Source organism: Brachyhypopomus gauderio, chromosome 2, assembly GCF_052324685.1.
Source record: "Brachyhypopomus gauderio isolate BG-103 chromosome 2, BGAUD_0.2, whole genome shotgun sequence".
NCBI lineage: Eukaryota > Metazoa > Chordata > Actinopteri > Gymnotiformes > Hypopomidae > Brachyhypopomus > Brachyhypopomus gauderio.
Genome location: NC_135212.1, coordinates 48,633,815 through 48,658,808, shown reverse-complemented (window position 1 = coordinate 48,658,808; position 24,994 = coordinate 48,633,815). Strand labels below are relative to the sequence as shown.

The 24,994-nt window shown below is 42.8% G+C and overlaps 2 protein-coding genes and 1 long non-coding RNA gene across 18 annotated transcripts; 2 read left to right on the top strand and 1 right to left on the bottom strand.

The window, feature by feature from the left end:
• Window positions 1-773: 773 nt before the first annotated feature.
• rln3a (relaxin 3a) lies at window positions 774-4,589 on the top strand. The gene is made up of 2 exons (XM_076997524.1): window positions 774-1,818; window positions 3,988-4,589. Exons 1-2 carry the CDS (start codon window positions 1,659-1,661, stop codon window positions 4,278-4,280), a joined length of 453 nt encoding a protein of 150 aa, XP_076853639.1. The 5' UTR covers window positions 774-1,658; the 3' UTR covers window positions 4,281-4,589.
• A 1,035-nt stretch (window positions 4,590-5,624) lies between these two features.
• il12rb2l (interleukin 12 receptor, beta 2a, like) lies at window positions 5,625-24,766 on the top strand. 4 transcript variants are annotated; one of them, XM_076997227.1, is made up of 16 exons: window positions 5,625-5,878; window positions 6,759-6,874; window positions 7,322-7,600; window positions 15,154-15,277; window positions 15,781-15,938; window positions 16,034-16,176; window positions 16,395-16,551; window positions 16,848-16,924; window positions 17,058-17,385; window positions 17,888-18,076; window positions 18,496-18,597; window positions 18,917-19,051; window positions 20,086-20,223; window positions 21,066-21,138; window positions 22,337-22,448; window positions 22,979-24,766. In XM_076997227.1, exons 2-16 carry the CDS (start codon window positions 6,814-6,816, stop codon window positions 23,369-23,371), a joined length of 2,469 nt encoding a protein of 822 aa, XP_076853342.1. In that variant the 5' UTR covers window positions 5,625-5,878; window positions 6,759-6,813; the 3' UTR covers window positions 23,372-24,766. The 4 variants fall into 4 exon arrangements, with proteins under 4 accessions (XP_076853342.1, XP_076853344.1, XP_076853343.1 ...); XM_076997228.1 differs by lacking the exon at window positions 5,625-5,878 and adding an exon at window positions 5,887-6,021; XM_076997229.1 differs by lacking the exon at window positions 18,496-18,597.
• On the bottom strand, window positions 7,444-21,412 carry LOC143508602 (uncharacterized). 13 transcript variants are annotated; one of them, XR_013129395.1, is made up of 9 exons: window positions 21,265-21,412; window positions 21,013-21,162; window positions 18,014-18,134; window positions 15,860-17,245; window positions 15,391-15,470; window positions 15,060-15,254; window positions 14,892-14,958; window positions 7,883-8,043; window positions 7,444-7,580 (listed from the first exon to the last, which is right to left on the bottom strand). It is a non-coding gene; the product is annotated as an uncharacterized LOC143508602 (long non-coding RNA). The 13 variants fall into 13 exon arrangements; XR_013129391.1 differs by having other exon boundaries at window positions 15,950-17,245; XR_013129401.1 differs by having other exon boundaries at window positions 15,402-15,470; window positions 15,950-17,245.
• Window positions 24,767-24,994: the final 228 nt, after the last annotated feature.

Sequence of the window (24,994 nt, the reverse complement as noted above, 5' to 3'; positions counted from 1 at the left end):
AGTGGTGAGCTGCCTTAAAGGGGCAAAAGCATTAGTATATGGATGCAAGATTCCTGTTTCAAAGTGCTCTGCTTGAAAATTGCAGAAGGTGCAAAAAAAAGTAAAATCCTGATCTTTCATCTGATGTTAAGAGAATAGCTACTGACATTGTTTAGCATTTTCTTGAATCAGATAAAAGTAACTGTTAGAAAGTTACACACACACACAAGCAGCTTAATGGACATTTGCTTGACCTTTCTTCCCAACATATGCAAATAACAAAGCATTAGGCTACTATTATAACATTATAAATATGTTATTAACATATTTTTTGTATAGATAAACATTCTTTGTTTACTTTTTAAGAGAGTTAAAACACTAAGCCATAGGCTGCTAGTGGAAAACAAAGGCAAAAAGCGATACGATTATAACAATGTGCCTCTGACCTGTCCCCTGCAAGCAATGTGGAATGTGCTTTTCTGATGAATGTCCCCCAAAATGTCATGTTGTTGGCTTTATTGTGAACATACTAATTACACATTCATTATTCCACTGCCATTTTGAAAATAGGGGACCTTCGTCTATGTGGTTTAAAAGATAGACAAAATGCGATATCACATTTTCAAAATGTCATGCTCTCTAAATGTTTTATTGCTCTTGGAGCTCCAGGCCAACAACCCTTATTGCCTTTCCTGAGTCGACCATCAGTTTTCACCTCTCAGAAATGGTCAAAGAGTACTGGAAGTGAGACAATGGCATACGCACGTCTCTGCTGTAGTGGTCTTTATCATTCACTAGGGATGGGCTAAATGGTACAATATCCTGTTTTCAGTTCAGTAAATTCAATTCACAATTCAAATGAGCCCAGTATTTGAAGAAAGTTTAAATAATACATTTGCATTCTACATTCCGGTCATATGTCAAAGTACAGGAAGAATTGTGGATTTTTTATATGATAAAAGTGACAGGAAACATGACATTCTATCTCAACAATACTTAAAAAAAAACAGCTTTTCAGTGTAAACTGGCTAAGCTAATCACATGAGTTCCTGTTCAGTTTTCTGCTCATTGTTAAGCAAATGTCTTCAAAACCTTCACACTAAATAATGGTACAGTAGCTGAAAAAATATATAAACACAATATTTTATTACATAGTGTATCTATAGTGTAGAACAAACTGAGACTTACAACATAGTTGGGGGGGCTGCACATCAATGAACAATAGGCCAATGCTAAAAAAATAAAAAGATGTGGATGCTTACGTACAAAAACGTCCACTTCCATCAGATTGCCTCAAAACATCATATTGTTCATTTTGGGTGTCAGAGTTATTAATTTCTTTCTGGCCACTGCTTTGTCTATGGAAAGGTCTCACTGGGTTATCTGTGACTTCCCAGTCGAATGGGTCTGGGAGGGACGAGCGTAGTGTACGTGGATGCGTGCGTGTGTGTGTGTGTGTGTGTGTGTGTGTGTGTGTGTGTGTGTGTGTGTGTGTGTGTGTGCGCGCGTGCATGAATCACACACCTTTATAAGAGAGACCTGGGATTCAGTGCAATCACTGACTTCCACAACCACAACGCAGCCAGACACAGCAGCCAGCATTAGAAGACCATCAGATTGACCTCTTGTCACTATTCTCCTTCCATCTCCGTCCTTCATTCCTCTCCACCTGCTCCATAATGTGGAAAGCTGCAGTTCTAGCTGCGTGTCTGGTACTGGCTGGAGTGAGGGCCATGGATGGGCCCACGTATGGGGTCAAACTCTGCGGCCGTGAGTTCATCCGTGCAGTCATCTTCACCTGCGGAGGCTCTCGCTGGAGACGCTCCATCACAGACACAGGTAAGATATCCGCCGCAGACCACAGTCTACTTTAGACATCAGGGCCAAGTATTATATGTCTAGTTCATTATTTTCTTAGTTGTAGTCAAGTATGTCTGGTTTCCCTGAGCAAAGTTTTAACCCTAGACTAACATGGACTTTCACCACTGAAAGTATAGATCATGATAATTGACCTACTCCAGATACTCCAGATTCTACAATTTGTATATTGTTTCTTCTGATAGGTTTACATCTTGTGAAGTCATGCGCAGTGTATATAGATAGAGCATAAATGTTCATACAGTTGTGATCAAATTTATTCAACCCCCACTGAAATAAAGTGTTTTGGCCAGTTTGACATTGATTTTGATCATTTCAGTCATCTTATTTACAATTATATCAAAGAGGCACTTATAAATTAGACAAACATAACATAATATTTATGATGGAATAACCACAAATGTCTTTACTGTGCTCACATCATTATCAGTTTTATTCAACCCCCTAGTGACATTATTTTTTAGTACTTAGTACAACATCCTTTTCCAGTTATGACAGCTTTCAAGCGTGAAGCATAGCTTGACACAAGTGTCTTGCAGCGACCTATGGGTATCTTAGCCCATTCTTCATGGGCAAAAGCCTCCAGTTCAGTCACATTCTTAGGCTTGCGCACTGCAACTGCCTTCTTTAGGTCCCACCAGAGGTTCTCAATTGGATTTAAGTCTGGTGATTGCGATGGCCACTCTAGAATGTTCCAGCCTTTCATGTTCAACCATGCTCTAGTGGACTTGGATGTGTGCTTCGGATCATTGTCCTGTTGGAAGGTCCAACGTCTCCCAAGCCGCAGGTTTGTGACTGACTCCATCACATTTTCCTCCAAGATCTCCTGGTACTGAAGGGAATTCATGGTACCCTGCACACGTTGAAGCTTTCCTGTACCATTAGAAGCAAAACAGCCCCAAAGCATAATTGACCCCCCGCCATGCTTCACAGTAGGCAAGGTGTTCTTTTGTTCATAAGCCTGGTTCTTCCTTCTCCAAACATAGCGCTGGTCCATTGTCCCAAACAGTTCTAATTTAGTTTCCAAAACCTGTTCCAAAACCTTTGTGGCTTGTCCACATGACTTTTGGCATACTGCAGTCGACTTTTCTTGTTCTTTGGAGTCAGCAAGGGGGTGCGTCTGGGCGTTCTGGCATGGAGGTCTTCGTTATGCAGTGCGCGCCTTATTGTCTGAGCTGAAACTTCAGTGCCCACATCTGACAGGTCTTTTTTCAGTTCCTTAGCAGTCACGCGGGGATTTTTCTCCACATTACGCTTCAGGTAGCGCACAGCAGTCGCGGTCAGGATCTTCTTTTTGCCACGACCAGGTAACGTTTCCACTGTGCCCTTTAACTTGAACTTGCGAATGATACTTCCGATAGTGTCTCTTGGAATATTTAACAACTTCGCAATCTTTTTATATCCATTGCCATTCTTGTGAAGAGCAATAACCTCTTCTCTTGTCTTCTGGGACCATTCTCTTGCCTTCACCATGCTTGGAAACACACCAGTAGATGTCTAGAAGGAGCTGAGTATCACAGTCTTTTTAAATCTGCCTAATTGGTGCTTATCATGCTTGATTGCTGCTCGTTGACATCCACAGATGTTTTCAATACCTGATGGAAAACACTGGAATGAACCTCTGTTCTTAGAAGTGGTAGTCGTAAAGGGGTTGAATAATTGTGTCAATGAAGAAATCACAAAAAGGCCATTTAATACTTTATGACAAAAAAAATTGATGCTATCTTAGTTGCATTTAGTTCTTTAACAAGTCCTTGTAAGATTTCATTATGAACACAATTACAAATGTGCACTGAATTCCATAAAACCCTTCGCAGCATTGGGGGTTGAATAAATTTGATCACAACTGTAACTATAAATGACTGTAAAACGATAAAATCAGAAAATCTTCTAGCATAACTTAAAAAAGAGTACGTTTGATTAATTCCTTCTACCTGCTAGCAAGAGCTAATTCACAAGGCCAGACATTTGGAACAAAATACATGTTCTGAGTTCTGATGCATGTTTATGTTCTGAGCTTGATTTACCCACAATCCTTGTTGCTTAACTAATTTGTCTGAATTTGTACATACATAAATGTGTACATCTACCACATATCTACTAACTTGAATACTCTATACTCTATCCCAGATGAACTGATCATAGACCCATTCAGCTCCAGTGACAGTGATGATGCAGATGGCTGGGCACTGTCCTCTGGCCCAGACTCCTTCAATCTAGGCACTGAGCCCACCTCTTTCGGACTGGCTCAAGGTGGGCAGGAAGGTGGGGCCTTCAGTCGACACGCCCGCTCCCTCCTCTCAGGGGAAGTGCTAGAAGCCCTGCGCACGTCCAATAGGAAGGGCAGGGACGTGGTAGTGGGACTGTCCAATGCTTGTTGTAAATGGGGTTGCAGTAAAAGTGAGATCAGCTCTCTGTGCTGAGAACACCTGCCCTCCCCCACTCCTCTGTGTGTGTGTGTGTGTGTGTGTGTGTGTGTGTGTGTGTGTGTGTGTGTGTGTGTGTGTGTGTGTGTGTGTGTGTGCGTGTGTGCGTGTGTGCGTGTGTCTGTGTGTATGCGTAGTTTAGGTCTGGATCTATGTTATTCCTTCCTGTCTTTATTGAGAATGAGATTGCTGCTATAATGAAATAAAGGCAGAGGGTTTCATGTTCATAATAAGCACTGATATAATGGAAGTCTTAAAATCTTTATCATGCTTGTCACTAAACACCAAAATTGTTCTATTGTATTCTTGTTTTTGTTTTCTGTGCACTCTTGAATAAAGATGTTGTAGAATCATAGCTATATAATCATTTCTTAGGAGAACAGAAGCAGTTGCGCTGCTCATCACTTCAAAACTTGTGAGGAATGTATTCATTTTGAGAAATCATAGCACAAGTTCTTTATCCCAGTCCTGAGGTTTACTCAAATCCCTACTCACTACACACTGTCCCAGCCCCAGTCATCCTGCATACACACAGTGACATTGATGGTATGTGTGTATTCATGGGGTCATCTCCAAAATTCCCCCACACAAAAGCCCACCAACGTACACAACAGAGGAGAGATGATTTCTTCTAATGCTTTAGAAGACTTAATGAGCTAATATAGTGCATACAGATTCTCAGAGTGGCACTGGAGGTGAAGTGTTTCAGTCAAGGCGATAATAAAAACTACAGCACTATGAATACAGTATTGGTTTTCTCTTGTCTCCTTGAGCCATTATCAATAAAAAAATATCTTTTTAAATTAAAAAGTAATTAATTCATTTTAGATTAAAAGCTTAAAATGACACTTTATTCTTGTCACCAGAGAAAGTAAAATCTAAATATTTACTCAGTAATACTTAAATTAAACTGAGATAAATGTTTGGCGAAATGCTTAAAACGTTGTACCTAATTTTCCAACTCAAGTAGCCTTTATTTTCTTATTTAGCTACTAATTGTTTACTTGACTTCGTAGACTCAAATTCCGTCTATATACACAGCCAAGACAAGTCATTTTAATTTTGATTAAAGACTTTGAGCCTGTTTTAAAAATAATAAGTTAATAAGGTTGAAACATAGATTAGTTTTAGTTTACATACAAGTGATCATTTTTAGTTAGCTTGACATAAGAGAAATAGTAATGATAAATGCCAAAATAGGTTTTTATGTTGTGCGAGCTGGGAGGGAATCTTCCACGAGTTACCGCCCGTGTCATATCGTAGTAACTGTCATACAGGCCACGTGGATTTCGATATTAACGTGGGCGGAGCCCTTCAGGGAAAAAACAGTCTGTTAAGAAATACACCGAAGCAGTAGTGGTTCTCGTACTTGTCCGGAAGCACGTAGTTACAGTGAAATGTTAGCTTTATATAACTGCTTTTACACACTTTTGGACTGAATAATTACTACAAAACATACAAAAAAGAGAAGATGAAGCACTTCAAAAATGAAGACACGCAAAGAGACGGCTAGAATTGAAACTTTCATTCAGCATACAAGTCAAGTTGTTCAATGGTACATTCTAGCAATGTATTTAGATGGTCCTGGCTGAGAGGTAAGTGAGCGAGCAAAGACAGTTCGGATAAGTATTTGCCAACTCGCCGACTTTATTAAACTCAATAAAGACAACTAGAAGTTATAGAAAACCAAGCGTACTGCTGGCGTTCTCGTCCTCAGCGGAAAACCTGTATATTCTCTGTGAGTAGAAGTAGATATGTGTAATGTATATTGTAATTAAATTGTCCGCAATTACGGAATGATATTACTGTCTTTTATTTGAGAATGCAAAGATGAGGTTACATCGAGCAGGTCAAACAAAATGAGCAAAACCAAGAAACCCGAGCACAAACGGGCGCAGAGAGAGCAGCGCCCCGCGCGCTCGCCCCGCGCCCCGCGCGCTGCCTTCACCGTTTTTTGCTCACTTCGGTATTACGAGATGAAGTGCGTCAGAGATGTGGGGTACATTGCAATACAACACTTTCCCACGGCGGGGGAGTCCAAACGTGATTAACAATATACATATTTGCATTTTGTGATATAAACGCAGTTACCACAACTTTGAAGGTGTTGCAGTAGTAGGCCTATATATATAATTATATATATATAATTGTTGAAATTTACACAATGTGCTAAGATAAACTTGTTGTTAGCTTGAGTGTTAAATTAGCTGAATCTGGATACATATTCCAGATGTTAATTAACACTGCTTTTGTTATTTTGACAAAACACACGTAAATTCACATGTAAAGTACAGAATCACTGCAATAAGCAGAGACAGGCACCGTCACAGCTACCATGTTGCTCCTTGTGTCTGACCTATATCTATGTACTCATATAAAAAACAATGATCTCATTCCATAGTAGGCTAATTGCCTAAATGGTAATAACGCGTAAGGTTGTACTACTTTGTAATTATCATTTGCACTTCACTGTAGGCCACGCCAGAGTCTTACCAAGGAAAGAAAGAAAGTAGTAAGAGTGATGTGAGTGATGGCGAGGCAGACTCGCACCGTGCTTCTTCTCACTATACACGTCCTCTGCCTTTCATACGGTAAGCGATATTTTTACTCCTGGTTTTGAAGAGTGTTCAAACGTTTTAACAATATTTGTGCCGGGGCGTTTCCGAAATTGCATCATGTGCCTAAAATAATGTCAGGCAGTAGGCTTTCATAACGTTGTCTCACAAAACAAAAAAGTAGATATCAGATGGCTGTTGGTTTTCATAAACGTCAAATGACGTTTTAAATGATAAAATACTAAATCATACACTAAAACTTTCTGCATTTCAAGAAAAAATATACCTGAAATGTAACAAAAACACACAACACAGAGCAGATCTGGAAAACTATACCATAACTTGACATTTTTAATACCATTTGTCATTTTAATTACCTGATGTGGCAAATATTAAGCATGCACATCAAGGCACCTGTCTTTTCTGACGTGGACTGCTTTTCCCTATGTTTCATGTCTCACACATCTTTCTTTGTTAATCTAGTGTCCTTTGGAGAGCAAATCACCTGCTGGTGGAATAAGGTGGAAGCTGTGAGGTGGAATGTATATATTGAGTGCCAGACACTTCCACTAATCTTCATGCAGAAATGTCCCTGTGACCTTCACCTCCTGCTTGAACAGACAGTACAAGCCACACTTCAGCACTGTACTGAAGTCAGTGTGCATTTCACCATTGCTGTGGAACCACAGGCCATGCAGAACGTATCAGGAACACTGACATGCCGTGGACAGGACCCTGCAATCTGTACAGTAAAAGAAGGCTGTGAGTGTCACAACATCATAATTAAGTACTGCATTTCTGTCAGTCATTACCTATAATGATTAATAAAGGAAGTGCCAAAGGTTAAGGGCAGGACGGGCATTAAGAAATGTGATGTGCATTGAGATGGTTGGTGAGAAACAATGAGAAAAAACTTGGTTAATATGTCACTGTGCGCTGAAGCATTCAGTCTTGCTTGAGGTTATCTGATATTCGGAGTGTGCTATCTGGCTTTCAGCATCATGCTGTAGTTAAAATGTGCCATTGCATGAGTGTCTTCCTAACCTTGTACTGCTGACAGAGTAGTAAGTCACCAGCTGTTTCCACAAGATAGGATGCTGTGGGTATAGGTTCAGGGAAACTCTATCGTCCTACTCTAATGCTCGTGCGTGAGGAGCTGTAGCCTCTGTCAGGAATCACTGCTGGCCACAGGCCGGGATGTAGGCCTAAAAAGAAAAGGATTTGGAGTCAGTAATGGAAAACATTCATGTGTACCCTGCTGTTCTTGGTCTGCTAAGCAGTAGACTACTTAATGTATGAATTGAAAGCAAATCAATATATCATAATCCACAACATCAAAACCCAAGCTGGTCTAGCTGTTGAACAGCAGTAAAGTACATGCATTAATTAATATATCATTTATATCAATACTGATACAGTTTCTCGTGGTGTTTTGAGACAGTTAAATAATCTCAATGGTTGTTTTCAGTGTTATTTTAAAGAATGTTGTGACGCTGGGAGCGCAGCGAAGGACGAGACACGGATCCCTCTTGTGGGAACAGACGTCACTTTTATTGAGACAATAATAGCGCAGTAAGCGCACAGCTAACATTGAAACACGCACACACAACGTGTAAACTTAGACAACGACGAGCACAAGACACTGCGCGAACGCACATTAAATAGACAGACCACATCAACCCCACGTGATGACGAGACGAGCCACAGGTGAGACGGATAATGACAAGACGCACCCACACCCACAGAGAGACACTGACGCAGACGAATAGACGCAGACAACGTTAACACACGCCCCAAAGGAAGGGTTCGGGGACCGTAACGTGACAGTCGCCCCCACCAAGGGCACTACCCGTCCCGAGGTGCCAACAGGACCGAGTGCCCCGAACCCACGTCGATGGGCGGATCCGAAGCACCCAGTCCTGCGTCTGGGAGATGACCGCCCTCGGTGGAGAGTCCGCCACCAACAGCTTAGAACACCCTCCCTGGGAAGACCGGGGAAAACACGTTAGACACGTTTAACGGGACGGACACAAACACACAAACAGGAACACTTACACACAGAGGAACAAACGGGAAAAAGGGGTTCGGTACACATACGGGCAGACTCACGAACACTGGGACAGACACACACGAAACAGGCGCCAGACTACGCGCCAGGAGTAGAGCGATAAGGGGAGAGAGATCGGGAGCTGCAGGTGCTGCAGCGAACGGTCCTCCTCCAGGCTTTGCTGCGCCGGGTGCAGCGCGGCGGGCGGACGCGCCGGGTGCAGCGCGGCGGGCGGACGCACCGGGTGCAGCGCGGCGGGTGGACTCTCCCCCCAGCTGGCCGTATGGTACGCCCGTCTCGCTCCGCGACCGTCCTCTGGAGTCGACCGTGGGCTCTTCCACCTCCATCTCGGTCGCCTCGCTGTCCCGGCTCCAACTCATGGGCTGCTCCGGGCTGCCACCCCGGGAGCAGTCCATCCTCTCTCCTCCGGAGCGATCTGAGGACGGGGTCCACCTCCCCTTCACAGTCCCAGCAGAACACTCAGAGGGGAGCGGACTGCCCTCGTCCTCTGAGTAGAGTTCGCTGTCCGTGCACTCTGAGACGCCTGAGTGCACGGACGGAGGACGATCTTCCTCTTCGTACTCCTCCTCTTCCTCACCGTAACCTACGGCAGGTGCGGAGTACTCCGACGGAGGGTAATCTTCGTACTCCCCCTCCTCCTCACCGTAGCCTACAGCCGATACGGAGTACTCCGACGGAGGGTAATCGTCTTCGTACTCCTCCTCCTCACCACCGTAGTTAACGGTGGAGGCGTCGCAAACCGACGGAGGGTAATCCACCTCCTCTTCCTCACCATAGTTCACAGTGGAGGCGTCGCATATCGACGGAGGGTAGGCGTCTTCTCCCTCTTCACCCTCACCGTAGTATATGGCGGGGGCGGAACAAACCGAGGGAGCCTGGTCTTCCTCTTCGCCTTCCTCTTCCTCATCCTCGCCTTCCGAGCCTTCTTCTGAGAACTCGCCTTCCGGGGTTTTCTCTGTGGCGCATATCTCCACGGCACCTACCCATAGAGGTGAGAGGTCCCGGGAAGGCGAGGGGTGTCGCTCTCGCCACATTCGTTCCGCGGTCTCACGGAAATACACCGCCATCTCCGCGGTGGAGGACGCCTGAGCCTGACGCAGCATGAGCGCACAGACAGGGTCCTGCTGCATCATCTCAGGGGTCGCTGTGGTCTTGCGGTGCTGGGCAGGGGAAGAGGCGTGACATCGCTTGCTGGGCTTCTTGCCCTTCTTTGGTCGGGTCACGTAGCCTGGCATACTTGGGTGTCTCAGACGGCTCGTCGTTCTGTGACGCTGGGAGCGCAGCGAAAGACGAGACACGGATCCCTCTTGTGGCAACAGACGTCACTTTTATTGAGACAATAATAGCGCAGTAAGCGTACAGCTAACATTGAAACACGCACACACAACGTGCAAACTTAGACAACGACGAGCACAAGACACTGCGCGAACGCACATTAAATAGACAGACCACATCAACCCCACGTGATGACGAGACGAGCCACAGGTGAGACGGATAATGACAAGACGCACCCGCACCCACAGAGAGACACTGACGCAGACGAATAGACGCAGACAACGTTAACACACGCCCCAAAGGAAGGGTTCGGGGACCGTAACGTGACAAATGTATTCTTAAGTAGCTTCATGATGCTACTCTAGTGTGGTCTGTTTTATAGTTTCTGTGGAAGACTGTATTTTATATTATTTATTTTATTTATTTATTTTTATTTATTTAGCTGACGCTTTTATCCAAAGCGACTTACAATACTATAAAAGAGTAGATACAATAAAATTCAGACTTGGCATTTGGCACTTGGCAAAAAATAAAATAAATAAATAAATAAAATAAAATAATGCATGATAGTGCAGTGGAGTGTTTAAAGTCACTAGAGCAGGTGCTCACTGAAGAGCTCAGTTTTTAAGAGTTTCTTAAAACTAGTGAGAGACTGCTCTGCTCTGATGGTCGAGGGCAGCTTATTCCACCATCCAGGAACTACAGAGGAGAACAGTCTGTATTGCTTCCTACGGATGTTAGGTAAAGCAAGGCGACGTTCAGTGGAGGAGCGCAACGGTCGGGCCGGAACGTAAGGCCTTAAAAGCGAGTGAAGATAGGAGGGAGCCTGCTCTGTTATCACCTTAAAGGCGATCGTGCAGGCTTTGTGTTTGATACGAGCAATAACTGGTAGCCAGTGGAGCTCAATGAGCAATGGTGTGACATGTGCCCGTTTTGGGTAGTTAAAAACCAGACGAGCTGCTGCATTCTGGACCATCTGTAGTGGTTTTATGGTGCAAGCTGGCAGGCCTGTTAGTACAGCATTGCAATAATCAAGGCGTGAGATTACCACAGCTTGTACCAGAAGTTGAGTGGCATGTTGCGTTAAAAATGGTCTGATCTGTCTAATATTATAGAGCGCATAGCGGCAAGACCGTGCGATATTAGTCACATGATGAGTGAATGAAAGCTGGTCATCAAGCATAACCCCAAGGTTCCTCACAACCTTTGATGGAGAAAGAGAGGTAGAATCAATCTTCAAGGTGAGGTTGTGCTGAACAGACTGTTTTGCAGGGAACACCAGTAGTTCAGTCTTCGAGAGGTTAAGTTGGAGGTGATGTGTCTTCATCCATGAGGATATGTCTAAAAGGCAATTGGATATCCGCGCTGAGATCGATGAATCGTCAGGTGGGAATGACAGATAGAGCTGAGTATCATCAGCGAAGCAATGGTAAGAAAACCCATGTGAGCGGATAACTGAACCCAGTGAGTTGCTGTAGATGGAAAAGAGAAGGGGTCCCAATACCGAACCTTGAGGCACTCCAGTGGACAGAGAGTGCTTAGAGGACAGTTGCCCCAGCCATGATATTATAGTCCTGTAAGGCATTTTAGCATGTTTCTCCCCAAAATTCCTTTATCGGTCTGTACCGCATTAGTACACCAGTTTCAGTTCGCTTGATTTTTAAAGAAAAAATCACATCCAGTAACTTTGAATCAGAATATTTGAATATACTTGGCATGTTAAAAAATATCTAAGAATATAAGAATGTACTATAAAATGTTGCACCTTGTCAGAGTTGTAAAGTCTTTGAGGAGGCAGTCGATGAAGGTTTAAAAGGAAAAAGCTGAAGAACATGGTGGCTGAGATGGTTTTAGAGCCTGTCAACTAAGGGTAGCTGAAAGGTCTAGTCGGTGATTGTGGGTGAAGAGAGGGAGAAATGCATTATAAAGGCAGAATGGCTGAGGTGTTCTGTGTATCAGGTACATGGGGAACTGGGCAGGTAAAGCAGGTGAGTGTTGTGTCATTGTGTAATAATGCCCCTCAATTGCCCCTCAGGGATGAATAGTTTTCTGAATCTGAATATGGAACTGGTGGCACTGAGTTACATGAAAGGCTCTCTTTTAATGTGATAAAAAGCTAATTATTTTGAATTGTTTCGAGTATATTTGTACTTGTATAAATAGCTTTATTAAACTTAAGGCCCTGGAAAATATTGAAAATGGACCTTGAAAGTGTCGTACAAGTGTTTGAATTCCACCTTGTAAAGGTGTATGAACCCTGAAAACATGACTTTGTTCATTCCGCTGAAGCGCGGCACACACAAAGTTACAAAAATCGAGAGGTGCACGATCTCGCAACGCAACAGCTCGCAGGGCCAATGTGCATGGCCGCAGCCACCGCTTCTGCATAATTTTTGACGCACGAACCCTCGCACGTTTAACCTAGGGTCTGTTTGAAATAGCCTACTACATACTGCATACTGGTCCTTGTAGTAGTAGTTTCCAGTATGCAACAAAATCAAAGCATACTATGGGGTCACATGAACATGTAACCACCAGAGATTAGTGCTTGCTTTGAAGTCTCAAAATGTCTGACTATTGTTTTTTAGAAAATGAGAAAAGGTGAAGATTTTAACAACAGCTATACCATTATAGGAGGAGTTTAATGTTTAACTCAGACAGCTTAGAATAGCCTACCACACAATTATCACTACCGGTATCCATAGGGATAAATACCAGTAGCCTACAGTATTTAGCTATCAACTTGTTCTTGTCCAATACTGAAATGAAACATTACTGCAATGTGTTACACATAGTGTATGTGAATATACTAACCTTTTAAAACGTATGAATAAAATAAAGCTCAGGGCAATATTGAATCTTGCATTTTAGTTGACTTTATTGATTGTGCAAAAAAAAAAAAAAAACAACCTCATACACACACAAAAAAAACACACGCATGAAATGTAAAATTTGATATATGAATATGATGCATATATTTTTGAATTTTGCAAAAATAATAATGAAGACAATCATTTCAAACACTACATTATTTAAGATACACCTTCTAAACATATCACCAATTCCTATTGTTTAACCCCTTCATACAGGTTGAGAGGAGGGCTCATTACTGTCATCTTAATGTCAGTACTCCGGTCTGTACTTCAGTGCAGTGCTGTCACTAGCTACTGACAATTCCCTTGTCCATGCTCTCGGGGGGGGGCACCATCACAGCTGGGGAAAGGCCCTGGAGGAGGGCATTCTTCTCTATTGGCTCACCAGTGTCACATCCTACCACATGCTTTCTGAGCCATTTGATGTTCCCCGAAACAACAGTGCATGATGATGTCCACCGCACTGCTGAAGGGATTCAAAAGAGTGGCCCCCTTTCCTCCTGCTGAACTGGAGGACATCGGTGCAGGCTTCTGCCATCTTGCTGGATCACCCGCTTTCTCTCATGTGGTTGGCAGTACTGACTGTAGCCACGTTCGGATAGCGCCACCTAAGGGCTTTAACGATGACTATTTAATACAAAACTCACATACTATTCAGCTGCAGGCCATCTGTGACCACAGAGGCCTTTTCCTGAATATTTTCACGGGCTTCAAAAGACTTGCAACTATGCGACAAAAGCAAAGCATACTACGGGGTCACGTGAACGTAGCGTTGCATGATGGGATGCAGTACACCACGAAGATAGCTCTGTTCACGTACTGGAATATTTTGTGGAAGTAGTAGGTCATCCGGGTATGTTTCGCATACTGGAAAAATTCGTTTTGGTCACATACTGCATACTGCATACTTATTTGGGGCCCAAGCAGTACGCCAGTAGTATGTAGTAGGCCATTTCGAACAGAACTTGGACGGGGAGGGGCTGGGATGCCAGACCTCACTGTTAAGCCTTCTGGAGGTGTTGAAGGCTGAATTCATCAAAACAATGAAGGGACGTGCCCACCTGATCACTACTGTAAAAGAGCTTGTGATGTTGTGGTTTCAAGTATGAAGTGAGTGGGTTGGGCCTTATGTGAAGCTCTAATGATTTGACAGAATATTTGACATCCTGTGTGTAGTTGTTATTGTGCATCAAGAGGGAGTAGCGTTTTGTGATTTGCAAAGGACTTGTATTAGAGAGTACATTCATGCTTTGGATGTATGGTGTTTTGCACACCGTTCTCAACACTAAATAATTGCTTGCATGACTAGATCACCACCTGCAAGACTACATAATTACTTGTAGGGCTAGGTTACCACCTTCTGGACTAGGTCACTACATCATTACCTGCAGGAGCAGAATTATTCATTATTAGAAAAAAACCTAATACATGAAAAATGTCTCATTTAATTATATTTAATAAACACTAAACAGTCAATACTTCCACTTTTAAAAAGTTGTTTAAAATGGAACGGGTGATTTTCGATATTAGTTCTCTCTTCTTTTTTTTTTTTTTTTTGGATTGTCAGTTTATTTTTGTTCCTGGTTTGCTGGTTTGGAGTTTCAGTCCCAGAGAGTGGTGGCCACTGTCTAAAGGAAGTGTTTAAAAGACTGAAAATGAACTTCTTACATAGTGAGCTTCTTCTCTTTATAGGGTAAGTAATGCCAAAGTCTGAACAGCAGACAGATGCCACCCCAACTCTTCTCAGTCTCCTCTACAATATTGTTCGGTTTTCTGGACAATAGCATTGGCATGTTGATCTCACTGTAGATCAGATTACATCAAGGAGTCCAAGTACCTTAATGGATGTGAAGGATAGTGGGTCTTGACCAGGCGGATAAAGAAGAATAGGGCTAGTTCACCATCTGCGGGAACATATACACCTATGAGGACATTTGTTTAAGTGAAAAACTTATTAAAAAAGGGCTAGTTGAGGGGTAGGTGATAGAAACACTGACAAACCCACCACTGCTGGTGGTTCTGTGTCTTTTCTCTTGGTGCCCTGGCAGTGGTACATAGCTGGAGAATCTTTCATGTTGGGACCTTCTACTTGTTTGCAGATCCACCTCCCACTTGCTCAATTCCACTAGAAGATGTGGATTCGAATATCAACTGCAGCTGGCCCCACAACCCGCTAAACCCAATGGGCTTCATCCTGTACCTGGAGGACACGCATGGACATGGGTAACGTCATTCACAAAGTCAGGATCACTCTGTTGTTTTACATGTTTTTAACTGAGTTAGTTGAGTCTCTTTCACTCCGTAACAACACAAACATAGAAGAAGCTAGTGCACACAATTCAAGTACAATACGAATCGCCTTCTGTAAGACTGGAGTGGTTTTTCTGGTCACAGGTTGAAGTAGACACTTGCAAAGCTATGAAAAAGGACACGAAAAAGGTATCAGCATGAGAAATCATAGAAGGAATAAAAATCATTCAAACGGTTAAAACAAGACAAAATAGTTGACATCATCAATCTTGCCAAACTGTATGTCCATTACACACTTGATAAAATTAATCTTATCACCTGCATGATAATTGGTTTCTCAATTTAGTGCTGCAGGGAGCTCAAACCAGAACAAAACTACTGCAGTACAGTGCATCCTTATCTCTCTCTCTGTGTGTGTGTGTGTGTGTGTGTGTGTGTGTGTGTGTGTGTGTGTGTGTGTGTGTGTCTGATTATAGGATCGATGGCTCTCCTCTAGATATGGGGAGCAACAACAGTGTCATTATCCACCGTGTCAAATACACGTCCACTTCTTGCCTCAAAGCATGGCTGTCTGTATCGAACACACTGGGCTCGGTGCGGTCGGACGAGATCAACTTCAACACGGGCCTCATCGGTGAGCTCTACCTCTTCTTCCTCACTGCTCGGCGGCATGCTGTTCACACCTCACGCTTCCTCTTCCGCTTTAAAACTGCCTCCCGTCTTCTCCAGGCCAGCCAAGGCCTCCACGCATCACTGGCCATATCTCCGAGCCTCTGGAGATTATATGGAACTCCGAGATGCCTGCAGACCTCCCAGCAGAGTGGCTTTGCAAGGTCCAGTACCAGAAGACCTGTGACACAAATTGGACAGAAGTGAGATGGCACACAGGATAGAGACGTTGTTTTGTTTTGCTTTTGTTATATTTTTCTTTTTATTTCATGAATAAAGAACACATAGAAGCAGAAGCCCCGAGGTTTCATTTTTCATAGTTTTGATGAAATTATACAGAAATATTTTTGATTGCGTGTGTGTGTGTGTGTGTGTGTGTGTGTGTGTGTGTGTGTGTGTGTGTGTGTGTGTTGGCATGCAGGATAGATCCAGTCACGAGGCAAACTTTGTCCTACCATACACTGTGCCATTCACCACATACACATTTCGTGTTCGCTGTTGGTCGACATCTCAAGAGGAAACATTTGTTGTAATGAGTGACTGGAGTGAAGAATATAATGCCAAGACCCCCCCTGCAGGTCAGCACTTACACACAGGGGTGAAAGAGTGCAAAGTTACTTCATTCTCTATCATCTTAAATCAATTTCATTTTTTCCCGAGCATGGTGGTTATACACTTCACACTCTCTGTTTAAGCCAATGTGTAAGTTACCGGTAATTCACTTGTAAGACTTGATTCCTTTTGACATGGCCATCATCCATTGATCAAAGGTCCTGTTTTTTGTTTTTTGCTAAGCCCATGTCACCTAGATACTTTATAAAAAATGTGTGCAATGCTGTGATGCAAAGTTTTTCTGTACCTCATTTTTCGTTAGCTCCTCTCGGAAAACTTGATGTGTGGAGCATGTGCGACCCTGATTTGAAGGCACCCACCTGCAAAATCCTGTGGAAGGTACTCTGAGATACACAGCTCACTCTGTCATGTCCGTCGCCAGCCAGCTGGGCGATTAGCATTTAACCTGTCCTGTTTCTGCACGTCACCTGATCATTCTGCCCTTTTCGTCCGCATCTGCCCCCCGGCCAAGGAGATGCCCGCAGCCCAGGCACAAGGGTACGTCAGTGGCTACGTGGTGAGAGTGAGTCTGCGCGACGACACGGGCGTGACCGTGAGGGTGAAAGGAACGGACTACGCAGCCGAGGAGACGTGTACGCAGTGTCTGCCGGTGACGGATGGAACAGGATTGGCAAGCGACGTTTCACCTGCCCCACGAACCTGCGAAGAAGAGAAGAGCTGCTTCCAGTACACTCTCAAATATCCCATAATGGAGGTGCAGGGCGTCTTTGTGTCGGCTAGCACGGCCCAGGGAGAGTCCAGCCCTTCACGCGTGGCATTACCCAGGTCCCACAAGACTGGTGAGTCACTGTTCAGACTTCTTTCATCTTCCAAATGTGTCAGTTACCTCTGTGGACCCACCTAGCTATGCACCACTCTCACTCATTGACTGCATACAGTTGCATACAAATATTTATACAGAAAAGATTCTTCCACTTTCAGGAAACATACACCCATGTTAGGCTCAGCTACTCAGCTACATTACTAAATCTGGGATGCACGTGTGAGGCTGTAGTGGGAAAAGTGCGTATCTGGACTTCTGACTACTTCTGTCTTCATCTTGTGATGACCTGATCACAAATCACTCAGATGTGACTAACCTATAAGCTGGGTATTAGCTTATCATCACATTTGATTCTATTTTTAAGTTGACTAATCATCTGAAATGGGCTATTGTAAAAAAAACTCGATTGCTTGCTGTTTGCCTGTGCTTCAGAGGGTCTAGCGGATGCCCCGTAGTACCCAGAAGCTTGTGGTCCTCACAGTGCAAGAGATATAACAACTTCTACGCTGTTCTTCTAGATGTGCCCAGGGTGAGGCCGGAGGTGACGGGGACGGGCCGTGCTCTGACGGTGTCATGGTCGGTGCCTGAGTGGTTCTCTGAAAGCGTGCAGGAATACGTGGTGCAGCATAGGCCCTTAAACCCACCTCACATCCTGTGCCTGAACTGGATGAAAGTGAACAAGACCCAGAACGTCGTCACGATGAGAGGTACGGGCAGGCGCGGGCACGTGTGCTTGAAGTGCGGCGGTAGTGTCTTACAGCAAATCTGTTGACACGAAAAGAGTGCTGTGTTAATTCCTCCTACTGCATCGTGCTACCGTGCAGATATGACTCAGAATGGCGTGCTCCTAACACACTAACACACTAATGCTGCTCTCACACGAGGATCCTGGTTTCACTTCAGTCCTCGTGAAACTTTGGGTTCTGTGTTAGTCTCTTGAGGTGGCTAGAATTGCAAAGGGTGTCCTTAGTCCAAATGTGTGCTTAATGTAAATGTGAAGACAAATAAACACTCTCATTTACCAGTGTAAAGTGCCTAAATAATTGGTGCTTTGGTAAATTCCCTCAGGGGCATTGTAATTTTCAGGAAGTAGTGCCACATTATTAATATTTGTCTCCATCTACAGGTCCATTGCTGAACTACACCTCACTCAACGTATCTCTGTTTGCTATTGTCGACAATTGTAGCTATTTACTGGGATTTAAAATTTTATACAATGCTCAAAAAGGTATTCTGTTTATATATAATTTCAGCAATATTTGGACAACATTACCTGTCTGTCTGTCTGTCTGTCCGTCCAAACTGAAACCATGATAAACTTTACTCATGGCCATGATATCCTGAGAATATCATAAATACAAAAATCACATTTCCCTTGTTTTTAGTTACTGTAAGATTTAGAACTAATAATATTTATCATCAATAGTTGACATGGGACATTGTCTCTTGAGTTCTCTTGAGTTATTTTTACTTGAACTGCTGTGTAAGTGTGTTGATCCTGTGTGCATGATCAATTTTTCTCATCTCTCCTTCACTCAATCTCTCAGTCCCTTTGAAAGTCAAAGACCTACAAATTACGGAGATCTCTTCATCCAGTGTAAACCTTACATGGACGACAATACCATTCCATGAGAGCCCAGACCCCAGTCTGCATTACCTGGTGGGCCTTGATGACCGCTCAGGTACTGAGACTGCATTACAGAAGATTATAAATGTCCACACACGGCTCTTAAATACAAGCATTTAAGGCAGCTATACCATCAGCATCCCTAACTCTGTTTAAGGAACAATTGTGCCCGTAGTGTTAACATACAGGCACAAATGCAGATAAACTGCATTTGTCCCTGTACGTAGAGACATGAAGTCCTGGTAACTTTTATATTGGGGCCTCAGTTTTTGTAAATTTTATCTGGCACTGTCATTTATCATCTCATTCAATACGTCAGTTCTGAAAAGATGTGTAAAGCCTCAAAGCTGGTGTTGGATATGATGTATGAAGTTGACATTCCACCCTTTAAAGCCCCTGGCAGGAAACATGCCCAGTGGCAGTCTGCTGTCTGCTGATGGGTTCCAACACCTGCTGTGACAGCAACAGCACATACGTTTGCAAGAAAAAGCTTATGAACCTCTTTAAGTCACCTGGATTTATGCACAAATAGCTCATGATGTATACACCGTGTTCCTAGATGTTTCCATGCCTGTTTCACAGTATTTTACATTGCTGCATCTTAACTGAGGATGAGGTTTAAAAAAGTCGAGGTTGTTAATGATATTTCATCTGCAACATAAAATGTAATGGCCCTCTAGCCAAATGACCCCTTTAAAAGAGGCCAGTTATTCACGATCAGTTCAACTGAGGATTGGGCTCGAATTACAGTAGGGCGTACACACTGGGATTTTAAATTTGGTTTCAGTATGTGCAATATGACCCGGTGTGGACACTACCTGTCCCTGCATCAGAATCATTTGCTTGTGGCATGTCTTTTCTCCGTTTCAAAAATCTTCGCTGCCCCATTAAAATCATGGGACAGAACAGTGCGGGTACTTCAAAATGTCACCCAATACAGATGTTGCGTTGTAATGAATATTACATATTCCTTAGCCATTCTCACATACTGCTTTCACAAACTGTGGGATATGGAAATGCGTGATTTGGTCTGTGGCCATGCTGCGGTGTCTCTATTTGCAACTTGGCACCTTGTGTCTTTTTGAACAGTGATAAATGTGACGAGGAACGTGAGCAGCGTCCAGTTGTGCGATCTGAAGCCGGGCCAGCACTACAACGTCTGGATTAGTGTTGTGAATGAGGCTGGCATGGGAGAGAACACGACTGCCGGTTTCACAAAAGCCTCTGGTACGATTTACCGTCCTCATTACGGTTTCTCTGCCACATTTCTGTATCTGGATGGATGGATGGATGGATGGATGGATGGATGGATGGATGGATGGATGGATGGATGGATGGATGGATGGATGGATGGATGGATGGATGGATGGATGGATGGATGGATGGATGGATGGATGGATGGATGGATGGATGGATGGATGGATGGATTTAGGATTTAGGATTTAGGATTTAGGATTTAGCTTTATTGTCATTGCACATTGTCAAGTACAAGGCAATGAAAATACGTCCCCCTGGATCCTCCGTGTCCCAGAGCGGCCGCTGCGTATGAAACGCGCTGCCATTAATAAGGAGTAATAAATTAACTACCATTAAGGCGTATATTCAGTTTATTTTATGACGGTAAAAGGATGTTTTCGTTTCAAGCCTACATATTGCAATGAATACAGATCAACGTGCCGTTCTCCCACTAGCTAGCCCAGCTAGCCTAGCCTAGCCTAGCCTGGTTCATGCCATTGTGATGTGTGTGGCTTTGCTTATTGGCTGATTCGGTTCAATCCTGTCATCATTTCTGAGGAAACCAGTGTTAAAAGCAAAACCTGAGATCTGGGAAAATGCCACTTCACTTCATGAATGTTTTGTTAAGGCAGATTGCCACACAACTGCATCACCTGTTCTTTAACAGATCAGCTGCTGTTTTTTAAATGATCTTGCTAGCCCAGTGGCACGTCTCACACACATTTCTCCATTGTCCGCGTCTTGCTTCAGCTACATCTATGTTTGAACTACAGTACATACCGTGTTATGGATATAGCATGATGTCTTATCCTTGTGTGTGGGTTGTGTTTCAGATAACCGCGTCTTTGTCGTGGCCGTCGTAGCTTTGACTCTTCTCCTCGTTATATTTATCATTTTGACTGTCAAGTAAGTTATGTTACAGTTTTTATTCTGTAATAAAAATGTATAATCCAGATTAAAAACCTTAAAGAAACATCTCAGCCAAATTCACATTAGTTGTACTTGCTTTTCATTCAGATTATCCTCCAGTACCTTTCAGGTTGCTTCTTTCTAACAGAAGTAATAGGGGTGACCTGCAATAGTCGCTGATTCGACTATAGTCGACTATACCCCCTAGTCGACTATGAACGTCATAGTCGAATGTACCATTCTAACTGCATGGGGGTGCCCAAGGATGCTGCCAAGAATTAGTTGTTACATGAAATGTCTTTGTTTTCATTATATATAGCATTTTGTCAAATAAAATCATCCTAATTTCTGTTAATTAATATTTTTAAAATGATGTGCGCATTAACAATAGGCATCTTCCTTACTACACATTAATAAATCACACCCTGCAGTTACACAATCCAAATGAGGAGCTGAACATGCTACAGGACAGTTAGCATCTGAATATAATGGCTACAAAAAAAAACTTCAAAGTGTGGGAGTATTTTGAAAAAGATAAAGATGAATCAAGCAAAGTAAAGTGCAAGTTATGTCATCAACGTCTTTCATTTCACACGACAACAACCAACATGGCATACCATTTAAAACGCGTAAGGCGAAAAAAACAAACAGTTCAGCCGTTTGTCGTTTCGGTCGTGTCGTCTCGTCTCGTCACGGTGCATCTCGGCAAGTAGGCCTATAAACATTTTTTGTTGTTGTTTGCTTTTTAAACCCCGTTACTTGAACCTTTCCTTATAATCTTTTTGCTGTTTGGCAATTTTTTTATATTTTCAGGCAGGCATATTTTATTTAAAATATTTTTGACATTTTGCAGTGCCTGTCTGACAGTTCGATATGCGCAGTAAAGGTTAAATGTTCTCTAACGTTTCATTAAAAATAAATAAGTAAATAAATAAAAGCTGAATAAAGCCAAACTACCATGTTTATTCATTTATCTGAGTGTTTTAGGTTTTTACTTTGAAGTGGAAAAAGTCCTTAATGAGAACGGGATCCCGTGGTGCTCTAGAAAAAAAAACCAATTCGACTAAAGGGAAAATCTGACGAATCAGATTCGACTATGAAAATCCTTAGTTGAATACACCTCTAGTCACTAATATGTTCTATACTTAATCTATGCTTGCTTAGATTGAACTGATGTCTGCTCCCCTCTGTCCAGGTATGTTTCATCACACTTATCGTCGTTCAAATGGCTCCAGGGAGTTCCAGACCCCATCAACAGCAGGTTGTTTAGAGGGATGAACAATCAGGTCCTAGTAAATAACACTCAGGTAAGTGAACTCCATGACCTTTGGTTACGGGGTAGACAGTTAGTCCTGCCGGAGCCCAGTCCTGCAGGCATTAATGGTTTCCTGTTCTTTCCCTGCTAGTGCAGCTCTTACAGTAAGGTGAATCAGATGGATAGTGTGCTAGAACAGGGTAAGAAGGAAAGTGTGCAAGGCACATGTTGACACCATGACTGGAGCAGTCTGCTTTAATGGTAGAATCTTGTTGAAATGAATTGAGGCATGTTTACTTCAACGTTTAATTAAAGTTTATTTTATTAATCCTTCAGTGTCCCAACCTGAAATGAGCATACTGCAACTTTCATCCCAAATAGTGTCTCTTTACCACATTTTTTTAATGTCAGGATAGCTATTTATATTCTGTAATATTTATTCTTTAATTATGTGTCTTGTGCATGTCAGCATGCATTGCCAAAATAAACAATATGCACTTTTAATTATGAAATTATTTCAGTGATTTCAGCTCAGTACTTACCGATGAACATTATCACTGTCTATGCACATCTGTGTTGCAGTTACACTACCCCTTGCATCCTGCTAACACCCTAATGGACCCTGGCTTAAGTAATGGAAATGTGGAGATAGTCATGGTGTCTGACAGTCCTGCTGACCTGGAGGATGACGGCAAAGAGATAGATGGATTACTCAAGGTACCCGAGGAGGAGGATGAGGAAGAGGAGGAGGAGCAGCTGGAGGAGGATCCAGGGCCTGGGGAGGACGTGGGCCAGCAGGAGCCAGAACATGGAGGACTGGAGAGAACCAATTCTGCAGTACTGGACAGGAGGAAAGACTACAGCCAGATGATCGACTGTGATGATGAGCAGGGCAGTGGGGAGGATGAGGATTGGGACGAGCAACCTTACCCCTCAGACTACGAGAGACATTTTTTGCCCTGCCTTGATGTTTGATTCTCATGTGTTGGCTTAGAAATGGCTACTGCACTCATTTCAAGATTGTGCTTTTTTATGATATATTTCAAATTATGTAACAGAAGGGGGTTTAACTTGCCTTGCACATTCAGAACATGCACTTTGATGTTCGTAACAAAGATGTCAATGATATTTGACATTGACAAAATGTCTGTGATATTTTTGTGACTACCTTTTTATATCTGGAAGTAGATTACTCATAAATATCTCAGGAACTCTTTATGATTATTCAGTAACATCCTGTATAATGCCTGGACAAAGAACTATCCGTCTGATAGTGTGTATTGAAGGAAGTCATACAAAGGCATCAGCCCGTGCCACAACTTTTTGAATTTTGACCATGTCATTTTCATACAACTCCGAGTTGTAAACACATGAATGCTTATTGGATTTAAGCACATCAAGTGATGTGTGTTTGTGTAATGAGGGAGGGTGTGGCCTGAGGGAGGGTGTGGCCCGAGGGGATCAACACCCAGTAGAAACTTGTGCATAAGAATTAGGCAGCATCCTTTCCTTAGACAAAATGGGTCAATAAAATATTTAACTGACTGTGAAAAGTCAACAATGTAAAAAGTCTTTCAGAGTGATGCAGTACTCTTGAAATTGCTAGGACTTTGGGGTGTACAGAACCATCAAATGTTTTGTTGCAAATAGTCAAGAGGATAACGAGAAATGTGTTGACAAAAAAGATGCAAGTCCAACTGCCAGAGATTTAAGAAGAATCAAATGTGAAGCTATCAGGAATCCATTATCATCCAGTGCTCATATTCCAGAGCTGAAACCTACCTGGAGTGCCCAGAAGAACAAGGTGTTCAGACATAGCTACAGTAAGCTGAACAAGCCACAGAAGTTGAAACATAAAACTAAGCCAAGAAATATCTCAAGGCAGATTTTTCAAATGTTTATGGACTCATGAGAGTGGCTCCACTTCAATGCCAGCAAGGTGGACCTGGGGTACTGCTGTGGCTAGGTATTATTGAAGGTGAGCTAGTTGGACCTTTTCGGATTGAAGATGGACTCAAAATCAACTCCAAAACCTGCCAGTTTTTAAAAGACGCGTTCCTCAAGCAGTGGGACAGGAACAAGTCTGCATTTTTCATGAAGATTGTGAATTTTCTACAGGACTTGCTCCATCGCACACATCAAAGTACTCCACTGCATGACTAGACCGTAAAGACCTTGGAGATGAAGGAAGACATGGTGGCCTTCCTCATCTGACCTAAACCCTACTGACAACTTGTGGGCCCTTAAATGGGAGATTTACATTGAAGAAAACCTCTGAACAGAAAGTTGATCATCAACAAATGCAGAAACTGACAGACTCCATTAAGGCTTATGACTGTTATTAAATAGAAGGGTGGCTATTTTGGTCAATGATTTATTCTTTCTATTTATATATAATTTTTTTTCAAACATTTTTCAAATGTTTTAATTGTAAATTGTTTTTACAAAAAGAAGAAAGCCCAAACCTGACTTTTAGTTTCTTAACCATTCGGGTTTGGAGCAACCAAGAGCACTGTAAATGTTCAATAATAAAAATGAATCCTCAGAAATGCAACTTGCCTAATTGTGCACACAGTATAAGAATGTGATCGAACGTGG